The 19,862-nt window shown below is 52.2% G+C and overlaps 1 protein-coding gene across 3 annotated transcripts in view; it reads right to left on the bottom strand.

Annotated features, from left to right (window-relative positions):
* Positions 1-11,307: 11,307 nt before the first annotated feature.
* The window catches only part of MYT1 (myelin transcription factor 1), a 70,090-nt gene continuing 61,535 nt past the window's right edge, over positions 11,308-19,862 (bottom strand). For all 3 annotated transcript variants that reach the window (XM_037733915.1, XM_017515689.2, XM_037733916.1), the window contains 5 exons: positions 18,805-19,026; positions 16,753-16,844; positions 16,013-16,116; positions 13,673-13,816; positions 11,308-13,242 (listed from right to left, as the gene is read on the bottom strand). In XM_037733915.1, coding sequence (XP_037589843.1) covers positions 13,102-13,242; positions 13,673-13,816; positions 16,013-16,116; positions 16,753-16,844; positions 18,805-19,026 — 703 coding nt within the window. In that variant the 3' untranslated portion in view covers positions 11,308-13,101. The remainder of the gene's footprint in view (positions 13,243-13,672; positions 13,817-16,012; positions 16,117-16,752; positions 16,845-18,804; positions 19,027-19,862) is intronic.

The raw sequence follows: 19,862 nt of genomic DNA, 5'->3' as shown, positions 1-19,862 counted from the left end.
ATACTAAAAAGGGTCCTGTTAAGAATTTGTTCATTATCTTGTCATGCTTCAAGGCCCAGGAAAAGCCAAGGCAGAACTCTTGGTGGGCTCTTTGTTACATTCCAACCTTTATGTAAAGGCAGTGGCTCCGTCAGCTTTGCATGTGTAACCTGGCTACTCAGTCCATTCTGGAATAGTTGTAATGGAGGCCTGAGTTAGCGAGACCTGGCCTGCCACACCTTCAGACTCTTGCTTGGTTTTCCAAGGTGTGTCCTCCATTCCCCTCCATATCAGCTCCCACTACTATCAGCATTCATAGCATTAACCCTTCATAAGGTACATACTGAGCACTCTACATAGGTTATTTCCATGAAATAGGTACTACTATGACTTCCGAGGAGAAAAGTGGACCGTGACATCAGGAACTGGCCTGGCGCTCACATCAAGGCCACGCGGCCTCCTATTGGACATAAATAATCTCATGGAGGAGCACCATCATGACCCAAGGCCATGTCATAATTTTGTCTAAGCACAAACAAAAATAGGGTCACTGTACCACCCACAAAATCTAAGACATATCCTTTCCCAGTTAGTAGCAATGACCCCAGCTCCTCTACCGGCTACAGCTGAGCCTCCCTCTGCCCTGGCCTCCTCCCAGATAACATCTACCTAGAAGCCCAGAGAACTGCTCTTTCCCCCCACCCCCACAATTCCTGAGGGCATCTAATCCACGAAAAAAATCACACAACTCAAGCCCATGTTTTTCAGTAATTTTTCCCGACACCTCTTACTGAGATGCCCGGCAGTTCTCCATGATCTGCGCCCTCCTCACTGCAACGAGTGATGGTCCCAACGCGTTCAATTACAGGCATGTTCCTTGTGGCCTTCGGCTTGACGGCATGGATACCTCCATTTTACGGATGAGGGAACTGAAACTACAAGAGGTCAGCTGGCTTCCTGTACTTACCAGCTAGGAGTAAGTACAGGAAGGTGGATGAGAATCCAACTGCTGCCCTCACCCTCCTCCAGGCTCCTCCCACACCCAGCCACGGGGAGCTTTCTGAATGTGTCTCCAGTGTCCTCTTGCCCATCCCCTTGCATCTGTCCACTCATCTTTGTCGTGTCTGCAGGAGGAACCTCATGCAAGGGTCTGAGGCACGGGTGCGGCCGGGTGTCTAAGGAGCAAGTGGCTAGAGCCACATGTGGGAGGTTGTGTTCTCTTCAAAATGCGCTATTTTTATTATGGTAAAATATACAAAACATTTTAACCATTCTTAAGTGCACAGTTCAGTGGTATGAAGTACATTTACATTACCATGCAACCTCACTACTATCCAGCTCCAGATTTTTCTCATCATCCCCAACTGGAACTCTATACCCATTCACATTAAAAATTCTCAGCCAGCTAGTAATGGAGGGGCATTTCCTCAGCTTGATAAAGAACATCTACACAAAACCAACAGCTTATGTCATACTTAATGGTGAGAAAGTGGACCTTTTCTCCTTAAGAACAGGCATAAGGCAAGAATGTCCCCGCTCACTACTTCTGTCCAACATCATATAGAAGTCCTAGCTGATGCACTAAGACATGAAAATAAGGTATACAGATTGGGAAGGAAGAAATGAAACTGTCTTTGTGCACAGATGATAAGATAAACTGTATATCATATCCTGAGGACTCTACCAAAAAAAAACTCCTGAAACTAATAAAAGTGACCACAGCAGAGTTGCTGGATCCAGCGGCGCCCCCCGGCCTTATCCTTAGGGGACATGTTCTAAGACCCTGCTGGGGGTTTGTACCAGACCCTGGAGTACAGACAGGAATGCCTGAAACCAGGGATAGAAGCAAGTCCTATATATACTAAGCTTTTTCCTCTATATGGATCATCTACGATAAAGCTTAATTTATAAATTAGGCATAGCAAAAAGATTAACAATAACTAATAATAAAATTGAACAATTATAACAGTGTACTGTAATAAAAGTTACATGAATGTGGCCTCTCAGCGATTAAGTGATGAATGGGCAGGTAGTGTATATGACATGCGTATGCGGAACAGAAACGTGACTCAGGTACCGGGCAGCATGGAGCAGGAAGGCACAAGATTTCATCACACTGCTCAGAACAGCACTCAATTTAAAATGTACAAATTATTTCTGTAATTTTCCAATTAATATTTTTAAATTGTGGTTGACTGCAAGTAACTAAAAACATGGAAAGCGAAACCATAGATGGGGGACTACTATGTAAGGTTCATAAACAAAAGCCAAAATTGCTTTCCTATACACCAGCAATGAACAGTTGGACTTTGAGATTAAAAATGCAATACTGTTTACAATAACACCAAAAAATGTGATGCTTAGGCATAAACCTAACAAAACAGTACCAGATCTATATGAGGAAAACTACAACGCTCTCAGAAAATAAATCAAATATTTAAATAGACAGATACTCCATGTTTATGGATAGGAAAACTCAGTGGTGCTAAGATATCAGTTCTTTCCAACTTAATCTAGAGATTCAATGCAACACCAGTCAAAATCTCAGCAAGTTATTTCATTGGTAATCAACAAACTGATTTCTAAAGTTTATATGGAAAGACAAAATACCCAGAATAGCCAACACAATACCGAAGAAGAACAAAGTTGGAGAACTGACGCAACCATACTATAAAGTCACAATAATCAAGACATTGTGATGTTGGCAAAAGAAGAGACAAGTGGATCAACGGAATGTCATAGCAAGTCCAGAAAGACACACAGATCACTCAACTGTTCTTTGACACGGGAGCAAAAGCAATTAAGTGGAGAAAGAATAGTCTTTTCAACAAATGATGCTGGGGCAGCTGAACATCCACATGCAAACAAAAAACTAGACACAGATCTAGTTTTTACATAAAGTTCTGGAAGATAATATAGGAGAAATTCCTGGTGGTGTTGGGGTTAGTGATGGCTTTTTTGACAAGTCAAACACACCGTCCAAGAAAGTAAAAATTGGTAAGGTGGATTGTGTTAAAATTAAAACTTCTAGCTGGGCATGGTGGCGCTTGCCTGTAGTCCCAACTACTCAGAAGGCTGAGGCAGGAGAATTGCCTGAACCCAGGAGGCGGAGGTTGCGGTGAGCTGAGATCGCGCCACTGCACTCCAGCCTGGGTAACAAGAGTGAAACTCCATCTCGAAAAAAAAAAAAAAATTAAAACTTCTGCTCTATGAAAGACACAACTCTTACCTTATGACCCAGCATCTGCACTCCTAGGTATTTACTCAGATAACCACTATGTCCGCACAAAAAGTTGCACATAAATTTTTAAAACAGCTGTATTCACAATTTCCAAAAATTGGAAGCAACCAAGATTGCTTTATTAATTCCTTCAATCAGTGAATTAATAAACAAACTCGTCATGCCGACCAGTGGAGTATTAATCAACGGTAAAAAGAATGACCTCGGAGCCATGAAAAGACAAGGAGGAACCTTAAATGCTTATTGCTAACTGAAAGAAGCCAGGATGAAAAGGCTACATATTAACACTCTATGATTCCAATGATAAGACGTTCGGGAAAAGCGAAAACTGTAGAAACTATAAAAAGATCAATGGTTGCCGGGGATTGGGGTTGGAGGGAGAGGGAGAGATGAACGGGCAGAGCACAAAGGAATTGTTAGGGCCCTGAAACTATTCTGTATGACACTGTAATGGTGGACACATGTTATTATGCGTTTCTCAAAACCCATATCACTAGCAGGTGCAGTGGCTCATGCCCTTTGGGAGGCTGAGGCAGGAAGAGTTCAAGACCAGCCTTGGCAACATAACGAGACCTCATCACTACAAAAAAAAATTAGCTAGGGGTGGTGGCACAGGCCTGTAGTCCCAGTTACTCAGGAGGCTGAGGTAGGAAGGATTGCTTGAGGCGCGGAGGTGGAAGCTACGGCGAGCAGTGATTGTGCCACTGCATTCCAGTCTGGGTAACAAAGCCTGAGTCTGTCTCCAGAAAAAAAAAAAAGAACCCACAAAACAACAACAAAACATGTAACTGCAACACAACGAGTGAACCCTAATGTGAACTATAGACTTTAGTTAATAGTAATGCATCAATATTGGTATATTAATTGTTACAACATACCATAGTAATTCAAGATGTTCCTAATAAGGAAAATTGTGTGCAGGAGAGGGGTCTATAGGAACTCTTTGTACTATCTGCTTAGATTTTCTGTAAACCCCGAACTGCTCTTTTGTCATTTGTTTTAAACAGTGAAAGATTTTTCTCAGACATAAAGAATTCAGTAGCAGACCCACACAATGAGAAATATAAAGGGACAGCAGATGAAGCAGGTGGAAGAGTAGATCTACATTTAAGAAGGAACACTGGAAATGAGAACTCCATGAGTAAATATGCAAGGTTAATTTCTCAGTATCTCTCAGCTCTGGCTAAGGACACAACTTCTCGCGCTATTTACCTCTGTGATATGTTTGTATGATACGCAATGTTGCTTTTGCAATGACAGCAATTTAATTGTTTTGTTATCCTCTAAGGGTTTTACAAATAGCACCCCATTCTCCTTTTTTTTTTTTTATGAAGTCTCACTCTGTGACCCAGGCTGGATGGAGTGCAGTAGTCCAATCTCATTGCAACCTCCGCCTCCCGGGTTCAAATGATTCTCCTGCCTCAGCCTCCCGAGCAGCTGGGATTACAGGTGCCCACCACCATGCCCAACTAATTTTTTTTTTTTTTTGTATTTTTAGTAGAGATTTCACCATGTTGACCAGGTTGGTCTCGAACTCCTAACCTCAGGTGATCTGCCCACCTCAGCCTCCAAAAGTGCTGGATTACAGGCACGAGCCACCGCGCCAAGCGGCACGCTATTCTTGAAGAGACTCCTGAGTACCAGATAGTGGCTGCCTTGCCATTTCCCTGCTCAGTACTTGGTGGTGGGCAGGTGTGGCTGAGTCAGGGCTGGCTGGACGAAGGGGAGTCAGAACAAGAAGCTCTGATGGACGCTGTGCCAGGAGCTTTCCCCCCATGCGAAGCAGAAAGCAGCGCTTTCACAAGGGAAGCGGTTGAACATGTGAACAGGCTCCGCAGAAGCCACCCTGCATCCTCAGCCGCTTCCCTGCCACTCTTCCAACATCGCCCCTGGTGCTTTCTGCAGTCTGGTGGAGGAGCAGGGTCTCACGCCCACTCTGGGTGTACTGGACCTCTGAGATACCTGCCCACAGATGCGTCAACACAGGTTGGCTTTGTCAGGGCCTCGGGGCAGGAGGCCTGCGTTCCTGAGGAATGGCCTTACACCTGGTGCAAGGAGCCAGGATGGAGGCTGATGTGAGGAATTTACCGCCAGGTGTCACTGCTGCACAGCTGCGCTCTTGGCAGGGGACAAACTGGGTCACCTGGAAGGGGAAGTTGTTCTTCCTCATTTTAATCCCCGCAGCCAGAGTGGAATGAGCCCGTCTGTTTTCAGACACCTGTCAAGGCTTCTCTGCTATTCATGCCACACAGGTGACAGCAGTTTGATGTTGATCTGAAAATACCGGTGAACTCAAATGTATTCACATGTATAAGATGGTTGGAAATGATTCTTAAAAATTATTTCTTATCTTCAAACAAACCACTTCACGTGGGCATAGGGAAGGGGTCTGTGACATCAGCTTTGCTGGGCCTATCGAGGAGACACATACGTATACCCTGTTGGTGCTGTTTCTCTGGGGACCCTGGCTCATACAGGTCCTCACAGAGAAGTGGTGTCACACTCAGGGCCCAGAGCCCTGTCCACAGGACACCTGAGGCGGGAGTGCCTTGACTGACACCCACACTTCCTAGGATGTGGGACCTAGGGTTCTTGGTGGCGTCGCTGCCACTAACAGGAATTCCCCTGTGCCAGCTCTTGCACCACTCCCCACTCCTCACTGCCTCTTGTGAATTGTGAAAGGAGAGGAACGTGCGAGTGGGTGTCGGCCTTGAAGACAGAGGGGCGCCCCCAAAGAAACATCTTTCTACAACAGGTGGTAGACCAGACTTGTCGTGAGGATGAGGTGGTAGCAGAGGACGTTTTCACTCCCTGGACACCAGGTGGGTTGCAGCTGGACCTGGAGGTGCAGACAGGAGGGTCTTGGGTAACACTTCTAAACCAGGCTGGCAGCTGCTGTCGGACATCAGGTAGCCAGCAACCCACCAGGAGCCGACCTCGAAGTCAAGAGGGGTGGCTGATATAGATGGGAGATGTCGGGATGCCCCAGAAGTGTCATACATGGGCGAATCTGGGGCCACAGTGCACCTTTGCAGAATGGCTTTATGTGGCAGGCAGGGGTGCCAGGCGCAGGGAGAGGTACCCAGCTGCCAGCTGTCTGGAGGGCGAGCTCCAGGTCAGCTTCCCTCAGGCAGCCTAGTGCTGGGATTTGGGTGAGGAAATGCCACATGGAGCCGCCTGCCCTGTCTCAGCACTCATCCAGATGTCCCCAGTGACTTGAGGCCAGCCCTGGACTCTCCCTCCACACAGTACTGTTTGCCTGCAAGGGCAGATCGCTCTCTTGGCCCTGGGCATCGAGGGTTAGTATGACAAGTCCCTCATCTCAGGGATCTTGAGCAGACAAATACACCAGAAAACTCACCAGCAAGGTCACTCCACTGCCCCAAGTCCCCTGTGTTTGCATCTTACTCACTGTCAAAGTCTGGCGGTGGCTGAAGCCCCTCATCCCTCATGCTTCCCTCTGCCCCTCCCCCTTGCCCAGTCCCACTGGCTGGCACCCTTCCTCCCTCCCACCTGGTGGGACACGTATGACACTTCTGGGGCATCCCTACATCTCCCATCTACATCAGCCACCCTCTTGGCTTCGAGGTCGGCTCCTGGTGGGTTGCTGGCTACCTGATGTCTGACAGCAGCTGCCAGCCTGGTTCAGAAGTGTTACCCAAGACCCTCCTGTCTGCACCTCCGGGTCCCCGCCCCTGCCTCGGACACCCACAGGGCTGGACCTCGCCTCCCTCAGGTCAAGTGCAAGCCCCTCAGAAGGGGCAACCCCTGACCACCATTGTGTCGCATTTTCCCTCCGTGATTTCTCTGTAGCTCTCTTCCCCAAATCCAGAGGCAGATGAGGCTGGAGAATTTGCCTCCATTTCGAGGAGACTTCGTGGTCTCCAGCCAGTCCCACCTGCCCTGAGGAATGGTCAGATTGTCCCCAGAGGCAGTGACATCTACCTGGCCTCCCCTGCCCTCCTCCTCAGGCATCCTGACTGGGGGCCCAGACGGTTCCCAACTCTCCTGAAGACGGAGCAACCCAGCGGTGAGCTCCCATCTTTCCCTGCCCTGTCCAGGCAGATTCTTCCTGGCGTCTCCTGCCCTTCCCACTGGCCGGGGGACCAGCGCATCCTCTTCTCCTCTGGCCCCTTAGATACCCACTGGATCCTACTGCTCTGCGAGGATCCACTGTTCTTCTGGATGTGCTACAGGGACCATCATGTGGGTCTGAAGGCAGCAGCTCTGGACTTAGGGGCCTGCAGGCAAATCCTGGCTGCACAGCCAAGCCATGTGTGAGTCCAAGCAGCCTTCTGGGCCTCCCTGGGCCTTGGTTTCTTCACCTGCATAATGCGGCAATCCTATTGCCTGCATCACAGGTGGTTGAGAGGAGGAAGGAGCCCACATACGTAGAAAGGGATAAGGTTCAATAATGGTCAGTCTTTATTTCTCCTTCCCTGCTCACAGCTGAGCCAACTAGGGCTTCTGCGTGGGGTGGGGGCTAGGGCAACCATAATCGAGCCCTTATACATTTGGTGCCTGATGGGGTCTGAGATTACCCACCCATCAGGGGTCCCAAGCAGTGGCCCAGGGGGTTACGGGGTGGAACCTGCAGCACTTCTGGCTGGTCTTTTCTAGGCAGCAGGCTGGTTCTCACATGGCTCCTCACCATCTTTAGTCATAAACCTTACCAGGTTTGTCTTCTGCTATTTTGACTTCTACAGAGAGAGCTGTGACAGAATAAAAGACAAGGAAAACACTTCTGACAGTGTTCGAAATAAATAGGCAAAAGCATGTCTAATTTGGCAAAAGGTGCCTCATGAGCGGAGATGAATGGTTCCCATGAGGAGTGCTCACTGGGTGCTGGAGTGGTGGCTGCCGTGTCCTGCTCAACCTCCTGCTCCCATGCTGGTGGGGGCGGCGAGGCTTCACACATACCCCCTACCCTCCAGCAAGGTCTCTCACCCTGGAGCGGTGGATGCCCAGGGATGCTCTGCAGGGCTGAGGCTACCACACCCTCCAACTTCATGGGCTCCCAGTGTGCCCCTCAAGACCTGGACTGGCTCAAGAGGCAGCCGGGGCGTGGCCAGCTCTCAGGAGCTGCAGTCAGCTCAAGCAGGCAGCTCAGTGAAACTGTCACACGACTTGCTGGGAGGGTCTCCTTGGAGCTCAGGAAAGTCACTGCGTCCACATGGTGGGCAGGGCACAGACTGTGCTGCTGTACACACATCCCTGCATGGCTTCATTCCGATCCAAAATAACCATCCATGCCTCCCCCACTTCATACACCTGCCTTGTCAGGGCTGCTCTATGGCTGTCCCAGGGGGTGGCACATAGCACAAGCTGGGTGCTCCGCAGAGGCGTTCACATTCATGTGGCACATCAGGCAGTTGTGGCCCCTCTTGGCAGCTCTTGTATGGCCATGTGACCTTCAGCTGGGTGAGTGAAGACCAGGGGCTGATGGGGGTTTGGGCCTCGCTGGGCTCAGAGAGGGCCAGGTGGGAGCAGCGGGCAGGCTGTTGTGGTCACCCAGCCATGTGTCATGATGCCTCTGGGGCATCCAAGTGCAGACCCAGAAGGTACTAGAGCCAGGGACAAAGGATTGGGAGACAGTGTGGGAGTTCTCTGCACATAGCAGACATCGGCCTTGGGAATGAGGAGAAAAGGGCTGAGACACAGGCTGGGACAGCCCCGAGGCAGCTGCAGGCGAGGGTGGAAATCAGGAAGGAGAGGCCAGGAGCACATAAGCAGGTGAGGGGAAGATACAGTGGAGGGAGAGGAGGAGGGAGCCACAGAAGGTGCTGGAAGAGGACAGGCCAGGCTTTAGAAAGGTCAGTACATATGGAGACCTGCATGCTGTAGATATGAAAAGAAAGACAGGCAGAGACGATGGGAGCAGCCAGGAGGTGGGGTGGGCTTGGGGTGCTGTGAGGGCCAGAGTGGCTCAGAGCATAGCTCTGCCAAAGCTCAGCTGCCTCCCCAGGCCATCCACCATCATGGATAAGGGTGCCCTTGTGAAGACTAAGGCCCTATTAGAGAGGCCCACATTCCACCTCCATATTTTAAGAATGGCAGAGAGAACGGCACAGAGGCTATAACCCCTGGGAGCATGGGCGGCCTGTGTTGCACGCTTCCCAGTCAGCTGACGGCTAGGACACCCTCCACATCCATGTCTTTGGCAGCCTCTGAGCGGCCACTGGTTTCAGGGGGCAAAGTGGTTCACAGGAGAAAATCTCACTTGAACTTGAGACTTTACTTACTCATGGGGTGACGTCAACCCAGCAGGGAGACAGTCGTGTGCTCAACAACTTGCAGCATACCCATTCAGGTAAGGAAAGCAGGTGCACGTGTGCATTTACCTTTGTTCTCTCTTAAACCTGGCTAAAATGACAGATTTTAAGCCAAAAATTGGCAGGAGCTGGGAGATGAAAGAGGAGACAACAATGCAATTTAGAAGCCAGAAAATTCAGACATAAAAGAAATGGCCTAGGCGACCCAAAACGCTGAACTCTAGCCAGAGTACAGAAAGTTCAGAACCAACATAGTCCACATCTCAGAACTGCGAGAACTGGCAGCACCAGATTCTGCTGGAGACGCAAGAAGACAACGGGTAGAAAGTGTCTCCGGAGCCAGTCACCCCCTTCCCCAGAACTGCACCCAGACTAGGAGAGCCAGGCAATCGCTCCCTCCCTCTGGATGAAACCTTGAGCTTACCCTCCGGAGATGGGAGGCTCTGCACGATGGCAGAGAAAAATAAATCCTGAGAGCACATGCCCATGACTCCAGAAACTCTGTCTCCCAGCTCCCAGCAGGCTGGTGGCCCAGCCAGTGCCTCTGAGCAAAAAGTGAGAGAATCTTCTTGGGGGTGACCAGTTCATGCCATTATCAAGCTGTGGGGCTGTGCAGCTTTCTAACATCGTTGTAACAGCCTGACCCCCCAGCAGGAACATCACAGCCCCCACCTCTCCAGACCCCAGGATGACTTTCCATGAGGCAACACTTTAGAATCGGTCTTGCTGACACCCACCCTAGCATCTGTCGTGCTGACATGAAGGGGTACAACCCCAGGCCACTGATCTGCCCGTCACAAATGGGGCCTTGCTAAAGGGGACCCCCAGGAACCCTTCTTCACAGCAGCACAGATTCTGCATAACCTGCTAGTGGGCACAGGCATCTGCTCTGGCCCCCACAGCCAGCAGTTGGAGCCCTGAGGGCAGATCAAATGTCCTCCACGGGTGTTCTGGACCCTGTCTGACTACAACAGAGGGTGGAAGCTCAGTCCAGAATTTCTAAGAATTTGTCAGTGAAGATGGATCCTCTGTTTGCACGTCAGATGGATGCGCCAGGCCTACCACTGGGGCCAGATTCCAGGGAGGTCGGAGCACATTGACAGTTCAGGTTGAATGTGACTAGAAGCCCCAGTCCAAGTCATAGTCTGGGCACTTTCATCCCTGTCACTAAAGAATGAAAATGAAAAAGGGGAGAAGTCAGTTTTTTTTTTTTAAGTTGGTATGCATTGGCTTTTTGGCCTTGTATACAGCCTGAAAAATAAAAAGAATCCATTGCCTTACATAACTGGGCAGTTCAAGGGTAGAGTGCCTTCAGGCACAGCTGGGTCCATGAGCTCTAAAAACAACATCAGAGTGCTCTGTTTTCCTCCATGTCCACCTGCACTGTCCGCTCTGCCTCCCTCCAGAGTGTCCGAACTCTCTCCTACTACCGATGGCTTCCTCCTCTGGCCAGGAGAGACAGCCCAGGGCAGCCCCAATTCCACACCCCCAAGTCTAACAGCCTCGGCAGGAAAACATTTTCTCCCTGACCCTAAGAGAAGACTCCTGGGAAAAACTTCAATTTGCATGTGACTGGTCACGTGGGCAAAGGCAAGACAGAGTGACTTAGACCTTCTAGAAACGCACGTAAGCCGGGGGGAGGGTCGTTTCAAAGGAGATATTGGCTAAACTGACGGCAGGGGGGCCCCACGCATGGTACCAAGGAGAGACCAGAGACGGAAGAGTCCCCCTCCCACCCATGCGCTCCCAGCAGTGTGCACGGTAGAGCTGACCAGGAACGGAGACAACGTCCTCCCCACAGACCACAGGACCGACTCACAGCCAGAGTGGACTTTTATTAGGAAATCACCCTGCAAACACACCACGGAGTGCTGTGGGTTCAACGCGTTTCCTGAGGAAGGAGGGTCACAGTATTGGAGCTGTCGGAGGGAGGGATGGTGGCGCAGCCTATGAGCCTGGCGGCTACTCAGGGCTGCCCGCGGCCAGCACCCCCTCAGCGCAGGACTCCATCGCAAGAGCCGACACACAAACGCGACACAAAACACGCCCGAGCACACACATCTGCGCTACACTTAAATAATCATAAATACAGAATTCCACTTGCTGTTATCTGTGCCTGAAACAAAAGGAACCCAAAAAGGAAAAGAAAACAAAAATGTCTTTCTCTCCATTGGACCGAGGAAAAAAAATCCCCAAATTATCAAAATTACTCAGTTACAAAATACTTTTTTAAAAAATTCCATTATTAAAAGAATAAATAACAAAATATATAAAAAATAACTTGGTTGCATCAAAATTATAACTAGGAGTTATATCAAGATTTTTTTGTGGCCTATATTACAGTCAAATAGTTACTTTTGCTTTGAATTCACTTCTTCCCCCTCTTATGGTGTCCTGGTGCGGGGTCTAGTTGAAATAGTATAAAATTAATAAATAAAAATGTTAAATAAATAGCAAACGTTAACATAAGAGGTTGTGAATATAAATACTTACATCTTGACAAAATTAAATAATTTACAGAATAATTAAACTAACTACTTTTTAATTTTTTCCAGGAAGTGCAATCTCTCTACTTTTAAATACTAACTTGGAATTGCAGTCACAATTGACTTGGATTCTATTTACACAGTAAGAACATTGTGTTTTTAACACATTAAATTAAAATTTACCCTTTTTTCACATATTGAATGGATCTAAAAGAAGTGAAACCTTGGTGGTCTCCTGTTAGCAATTTACCCTCTGACCCTGATGATGTCATCTCCCCACCTCCGTCACCATGGATGCAGAGGTCAAGCTTGGCCACGGCCCGGATAACGTGGCAGAGATGGGTCAGGGGCCTGGGTGGATGCACAGAAGCCAGAGTGGTCCCTGGACTTGGGAGCCCAGGCCCAGGGTCTAAAGGCTGCAGCCCCAAGGGAGCTGTGACCCAGGGCCACACACATGTGCAGTGCGCAAGCTGTCCCCGGGTGTCAGGCTGATTTTCAGGAGTCTCCCAGGCTAAAATTCCTTGACTTCACAGTGGCTACGATGCTTGCCAACTGTCTGGAGTGTCCTCTGGGAGGCCTATTCCTGACTTTCCCTCAGGGACAGAGCTTTGTTCCACCCTTAACACAAAACCGAATTAAACGAAAACAGAAAACACACTTGCTTCAGGGGCCTCACTGAGCACAGACACGCTGCCCCGGGCACAACCTCCAGGCCAAGATGCCACTCGAACCACCCGCCCACCATGCTCACGGCGACCCTCCCAGCCTCGACAGACAAAGGAATACTGTGGCTGCAAACTCCAAAACTTCCCTGAGAACCTTGTCCATGAGCTTCCACTGGAGACTTTGAGCTGCTCTTCAGATTGCGTTCAGAAAACAAAAATAAATCCCTTTGTAATTCTTCAGTGCCCCAATGCACGTGGATGGGGCTGCCGTGGCCCCAAGCCTGGAGGGAGCATCGTGGGAGAAGCCAATTTCCAGGCATCCCTTTGGATAAACCCGCCCGAGGCCACACCAAGCCGCGAGCGGGAAGTCACTGTGAGTTGGGGATCCCCACGGTGCGGGGTGGGGCGGGGGAGGTAAACAGTGTGGAGGGCTGGGAAACTCCTGGGTATCGCTCGGCCTAGACTTGGATGCCCCTCACAGCCTGCTTGATGCTCTCCAGGAGGTCCTTGTTCTCCGGGTTCTGGTAGCACTCCTGGTTGGAGTACATGTCGGTGAGGGTGCTCACATAGGCATCGAAATTCTGTTCGCAGATTGGCTCCTAGAGAACAGAACCAGGTTAGCAAGACCCATCCATTCAGTGGGCCCCACACCACAGCAGCTGATGTGGGAGCATCAAACCTATGTCCCCACGTGACCCGAGACAAGCCCATAGCAGCTAGAGACAGCACTGGCTGCACTGTCCTCATGCAGAAACAACCTCGAGTGCTCCCCTCTGCAGCAAACCATGCAGTAGCCTCTCTGCTGATGGAATCACCATTTTGCTTTGGATTCATCGCTACTCAGGAGGGCTAAAGCCACCACAGCCAACATCCTGCCCGGGCCATTCGGGGTGGACAGAATATCCACAAGGGCACAGGACCCCTAGGGCAGGACCCAGAGGCAGAGGGGTGGGAGATGCCCTGCCCTACTGCTTTCGGAAGAGACCCTGGGGGGCAGCCGAGGTGCCCACAGGGCCGTGTGCTGCCTACCATGTGCGGAAGGCGGATATTGGCGAGACTTTGGATGAGGGCCTGGCTCAGGCCGGACAGCTCCAGAAACAGGGCTTCATTCTGCTCCTCAATGAGCTTGTTCTCCTCCTCAATGTTCTTCAGGTTCTTCTCCATGGAGGAGATCTGTGCCAGAGACAGATTCGAAGTGCCACCCGTCCTTGGCCCCCATCCTCTTGGGGGTTCTCTCTGGGCTGCCTCTCACAACCCTCCAGGAGAATGCAGAACCCTGGGGTGGGGGAAGAGGCAAGGCCTCTGCCTTCCTGTAGGGGATCCTGCCACAGGTGAGGGACTGGCAGAGGAGAGAAAGGTAAGGGCCCTCTGAAGACACGGCCTGGCTCCAGGGAGGCCAGGAAGGGGATGCAGGGACTGTGCCAGGGCCTACCGGGGCACATCTCTCTGCCGTGTCTGTCCTGAGGGGGTGGGGTGGGAGCACGCACTTCACAGCGCCTATATCGGTCTCAGACACCACCTGCTGCAGTCTTAGCTTCACCATGCTTCCTGCTGCTCTCTGTGAAGTGGGAATCACTGCACCCACCTCATGGGGTGTCACACTGCCTTTGGGTCTTCCCCTCCCCAGAAAGACCAACAAAGAGCTCCTCGGGGCCTCCCAAGCACGCCTTCCCCAGGGCAACTACAGGCAAGTCTTCTCACTTCCCCACCATGGTGGGGAACCTGCCCTGAACCCTTTGGTGTCCAGGGTTAGCCCCCAGGCTGACTGTATATCTGCAGGGAGCCATGGATACGGAGGCTAAGCTCACAGGAAGACAGTGTGTGTGACACTCGAGGCAGGAGTGCTGAGCTCCTTCCTGGGAGGCTGTGGATGGGGCCAAGCGTGCTTCTTCTTCCACCTGGTGACAAGCATGTGGCTTTGAAAGGGCTGCATGGGAGATAGAGACCTGCCTTCATTCTGCCTTTGCCCTTCCACCGAGGGTACCACTCGCCAGACTCCCTCAAAGGGACAGGCGCTTCTGAGTCCTTCCAAAGGGATGCTAGGAAAAGGTAATCATCTGTCTTTAAAGATTGGGTTGGCAAATAAAGAGAAATTCGAGGTGCTATCTCGAGGGCACAGGCACCGACGAGGGCCCTGAGGACTTTGAGAAGGGAAGGAGCAGGGGCACAAAGTGGGGCACCCACACCACACTCTGCATCTCCAGAGACACCAAGAGGGGACGGGGACAGCCCCACCGGGAGAGCCACCCCTCCTTCCCTGCCGTCACTGCCTGTGAACCCCAGGGAGGGGCATCGCCATGTGCATGACAGCAAAAATCCTGCCTGATCTCCGTGGGGCGAGGCTATTTTTACACAGCCTCTTGAGTAATAAGTGGTCAGCGTGGGCCTGCTTGCCGGTAGAAACAAGAGCAGAGTAACAAGACACGTGGGGCTGGAATACGTCACGCATCTTCTGCAGCCTTGTTGGAGGCCGCCATCTCCCCGTCTGTCCCTGCGCAGGGGGCTCTGCCCAAATTCCCTGGGGGGCCTGGTCCACACAGTGATGTGCGCCCACCCCCAGCGCTGTGCAGACTCCACTCAGCAGCCAAGGCGAGGCTTATTTTCCAAATAAGATCTTTACTGCTTTTTTTTTGTTTCTGATTACAAATGCTCATCTTAGGGAAATCGTTAAATACGACACAAACATTTAAAGTGATTGGTAATCCTGTTCCTCAGCAACAGCAGCTCTCACTGGCCACACTCACGGTGGATCAGGCGCACATGCTAAATGTTCTCCTCACAGAAGCGCGTTCATTGTACAGTAGCTGCCTGGAGTAGAACCCTAACCCTTAACTCCATTTTCGGAGGAAGTGACTGAGGAAGAGGCCGAAGGCTTTGCCCAGCCACTCAGCTGGTATGAGGCTGTGCCGGAGGAAACCTGGCTCCAGAGGCCTGGCTTAGGCACCAGCTCAGGGACTGCTGACCCTCACAAGACGGGTAACCCTGACGGGCCCGCGAGCCTTTACAGGCGCTTCATTCTGACGAGGGTGAGAGCGACAGTGCTGCTCATCGTAACGGGCCTACCAAAACTGACGGTATTGCTGACACGAACGGGCCTACCAAAACTGACGGTATTGCTGACACGAACGAGGCCACAGCCCTACCAGGACAACCGGCTCCGGCGGCCCGCGGCATCACAGTGGGGCCTCATAGACACGGCGGCGTGCGCGGCCGGCAAGTCCTACGTGTGCCTGTGTGCTGGGCCCTGCACTGTCATCGGCATGGCCCTGACTCAACCTCGGTAAGTGCTGACGGGTGCCTCACTGTCCCCAGGATGAACGTTGGTGTTGGGAGAGCAAAGAGCCCAGGAGCAGGGGTGGCACCACCCACCTGGGACTGCAGCTGCACCATGGCGGCCTCCATCTCCGAGTTGGACTCGTTCAGGTCTCGGATCTCCTGGTTCAGCTGCTTGATCTCCTCGTCATTCTCCAACACTGACCCAGAGAGAAACCTCAGTTGTGGCTCTGGGCCTCAGGCCTGAGCCAGAGTGGTGTGGAGAAGCCCGCTTTCTAGATGGAACCGAAACCCCCGTGCAGCAGAGGTCCCCTCTCCTGGCTCTCTGGCCTCATCTCTCTCGGGCTCATGCACCACACCACACGCTGGAGAAGTCTGTCTTGACAATTGTGAGATGAGTGTTTACGGTTTGCCTCCTGAGCCGGATGGCAGGTGGAAAGCCTTAAATCTCTTTGGGAGGTATTAATTGCTAAATTAAAGATGGAAGTTTGTTCAGGCGATGCTGAATGTCCTCACTTAAGTGGGAATGGGTCACGCCTCTCCATAAACGCACAGCGTGTAGGCTCCACTGGACTCTGATCCCAGTGGCCACCAAAGCCGCATGTTAGTGCAGTCGTGACCTCTTGAGGGCCAAGGGCCCCAGACACAGATGTCAAGAGCTTCAGAGCCAAGGTCCAAAATGCTCTCAGCTCAGGTCAAGGGATCTGCCTCAGCCACGACTCATTCCAGGGGGGCCTTCATCTCTCTGCCTTCTTCCCACCAGCACAAAAAGGAGCACAGCTCTCACTCACCCAGCACCCAGTCATGAGCAGGGAAATCCAGGAAGCCATCCTTACCGTCGCTGGTCTTGAACTTTGGGGTGAGGACCTCATCCCCTGACAGTTTTCCCTTCTTTCCAGCAAATGTTGCTCTGGGACAGCCTGACAAACTGGAAGCAGAGGTCATATATCATTCACCAGTGTAGGGTCACACACCAGAGCCAGTACAGGGTCACCTACCAGGGCCAGACGAGGGTCACACACCATGATCAATCCCGGGGTCACACACTGTGGGTTAATAGAAGGCACGTTCCACCTCACCCAGATCACCCGGAGGGCCTCCCTATGGCCAAACTGTGTTCTATGGGGAAGAAGAAGTTACATCTAGGCAGGGAAGAGGCTGGGAGGGAGACACTACAGAGCTCACCTCATCTGGCACAGCCATAGCTGACCCTGCCTGATACTCTGAGCAGGGCTCCCTCTGGGGTCTAAGGTCCACAGGACACTCTTGCCAGCACTTTGCAGCCCTGACCTCCCAGAGGAGCCTGTCCCCACTGACTCTGCCCCTGGGCTACCCCAGGATGTGGTGGTAACGACAGTCACCGGTCGCTCCTTCATATAGATACTCAAGCAGAAGAGTGCGTCAAAATGTGTCGATTCTCAGGCGTGATTTCATTTATGAAGTGATTGCAACCCCGCTGTAAGTAAAGGTTGAGGCAAGGCGGAATGTCCTCAGGAAGCCTGGAGTGAGTCTCCTCTGCCCTCCTGACCCCGGCTGCAGCAGCTTCCTTCAGTGGCCTTCCTGCCAGCTGCCCACGACAGACCTCGTCTCTCCTCTGCCTCCTGCCAGGGCCCCTCACTCACCATGAAAGCTGAGTCCTTGCCAGCCAGCTGGCAGCCAGATAAGCCGGGTTCAGAGCTTCCGACCTCATCTCCTTTTGCCCCCTCTCCCTGGCTGCAGCCCCCCAGCTTATCATGGGGGCCGGACTGTTCCCAGCTCCAGCCACGTGACGGAGGGCTTGTGCCCCAGACACCTCAGGCCAAGCTGCTACCTCCTTCTCAAAGAGGACTTCCCTGTCCTCTTCCCTGCTTCAGTTTTGCCCAGAGCAGGCACCACCATTCACCATACTAAGTATTTTGCTTATTTATTTGTTTGGAGAAGGGCTAGTTGTCCTTTTTGTCTCTGCTCTCTCTCCAGGGCTAGGTATGTGGTGTAAATGCTTTTGCTGAATGAATGAGTTAATTAATCTTGTAGGTAGAGAAAGGAAGGGAGAAGGGAGGGGAGGGGAAGAAAAAGAAGAAAGGAAGAGGGAAGGAAAGGGGAAGGTGAGATGGGAGGGGAGAGGGAGAGGAGGAAGGGGAGGGAGTGAGGGGGTAAGGAAAGGGGGGGTGGAGGGAAGGGAGGTGAGGGGGAGGTCAGAGGGGGAGGGACGGGAGAAGACAGAAAGGGAGGGAGAGGGGAGGGCAGGGGGAAGGGAGGGAGAAGGGAGGAGGGGAAGGAGGAGGGGAGGGACGGGGAGGGAGCGAAGAGTCAGCATTGGCCCTCAGCCCAGATACAGGGTTTCTGATGGGACCAGGCACTCGTCACCATAGGGCACAGACAAGAAGTCAGGGTGGTGAAGCAGGGTCTCTCAGCATGGGGCAGGTGTTGGAGGGCAGGTGAGACTTGGTGAATCCTGCCCAGGCTCACTGCCAGGCAGTGAGGGGTCACAGGCCCCCTCGTAAGGCAGACAGGGGTCTCTGCCCAGAGTTCAAAGAAGAGGTATGAATGGGAGGGCAGGGCATAAGGGATAGGAAACAAACTTTTCCTAAGAAGTTGTCAGCCTGATAAGAGAACGTGTCAGACCCAGGGCTCTGCTCATGTGTGGCCTCTGTGTCCAGCATAACACCCAGCCTGGAAGGACTCCACCAGGACGTGGAAGGATGACTCACGACGGGAGACACATGGCAAAGACACTGCCGATGCCATCACCTGGCACCGACAGACCCACTAGCCTGCCCCAGGCACTACCCATGTGGCCTTGCCTTTCCCTTGAGAAACCTGGGTCACACTGAGCCCTGGTCTGGCCCTCCCTCAGGAGCTTCAGCCCCAGCCCCCAGGCGAGGGGCAGGGGGTGCGGGTGCAGTTACCTCCGGTGGGTGAGGAAACTCCCATTGGCATGGCCGGAGCCATCGCAGCCTGGGGTGGGGCAGGTTGGGCCTTCGTTCTTCAGGGACTTCCAGGAGAATGATGAGCCATTGAGGGAACCTTCCTTCTGCCTCCGGGCAGCCAGTGGGCAGCCGGACGCACTCCTGTGAGAGGCGTATTTTCCGCTGATGTGACCAAGCCCCACACAGCCTGGAACTGGGCACCTGGGCACAGAAAGGCCAGGATGAGTACAGGGGCACCAGGGTTGGAAGGAGACGCCTGGAGACCCTCCCAAGCCAGACACAAGGGAGCCCAACATCACATATTAAAGGACTTCTGAATAAGGCAGGGAGGGCAGCTGAGGTCCTGGAGCCTCAGGGAAGAACCCGCCCTTAATACGAAGGCCACGGGGCCATGCTCCCTCTTCTGCTTTGGTCTCACAGCCCCTGCATGGCTGGAGTCTCCACAGCCACCTTCTTTCCCTGCCCTCCAGCAGCTGTGACCCTGGGCCTGGGGGCTGCCCTCAGGTTCACTCCAAGCCTTGCTGCTGGAGGCACTTCCATGTCACTCAGCAACGTGGAGCCATGTTGTCAGCTGAGATCACCCAGAGGCCACTCCCTGGGAGCTTGCATCAAGCATAGACCTGGGGACCTATGGATCAGAAGAGAATGACAAGGTACCCTAAGCAGGGGAGCTCAGGGACAGCAGGGGCCTGTCACCCCACAGCCTCCACGCCTGAGGCCAGTGCAATCAGGGGGTGATGCCCATAGATGTTGCAGCTTTGCCACAACTGCGATCTATGTTCTAGAAGGAAGAACACAGACCTCATGTTGGGGAGACCCCGCTAGGGTACCCCACAGTCACTGCTGCCTGAGGCTGGCCTTGAACAGTGTTTTCCTTTCCTTTGTTCAGGAGAGGGATAGAGGCCCTTATGAAAACAACATAAATTCAGACTGGCAAACGCCTTGGGCACAGTGTGAGCCAGAGACAAAGAAGACAATGCAGATGGCCCAGGGACATGACCTCGCTGAGTGTCTGTCCGCGCTTCCTCAGGGAAGGA

Source organism: Cebus imitator, unplaced genomic scaffold (assembly GCF_001604975.1).
Source record: "Cebus imitator isolate Cc_AM_T3 unplaced genomic scaffold, Cebus_imitator-1.0 Scaffold555, whole genome shotgun sequence".
In the NCBI taxonomy this organism is placed as follows: Eukaryota; Metazoa; Chordata; class Mammalia; order Primates; family Cebidae; genus Cebus; species Cebus imitator.
The sequence above is the reverse complement of the archived record's forward strand: the minus strand, read 5'-3'. Positions and strand labels throughout refer to the sequence as shown.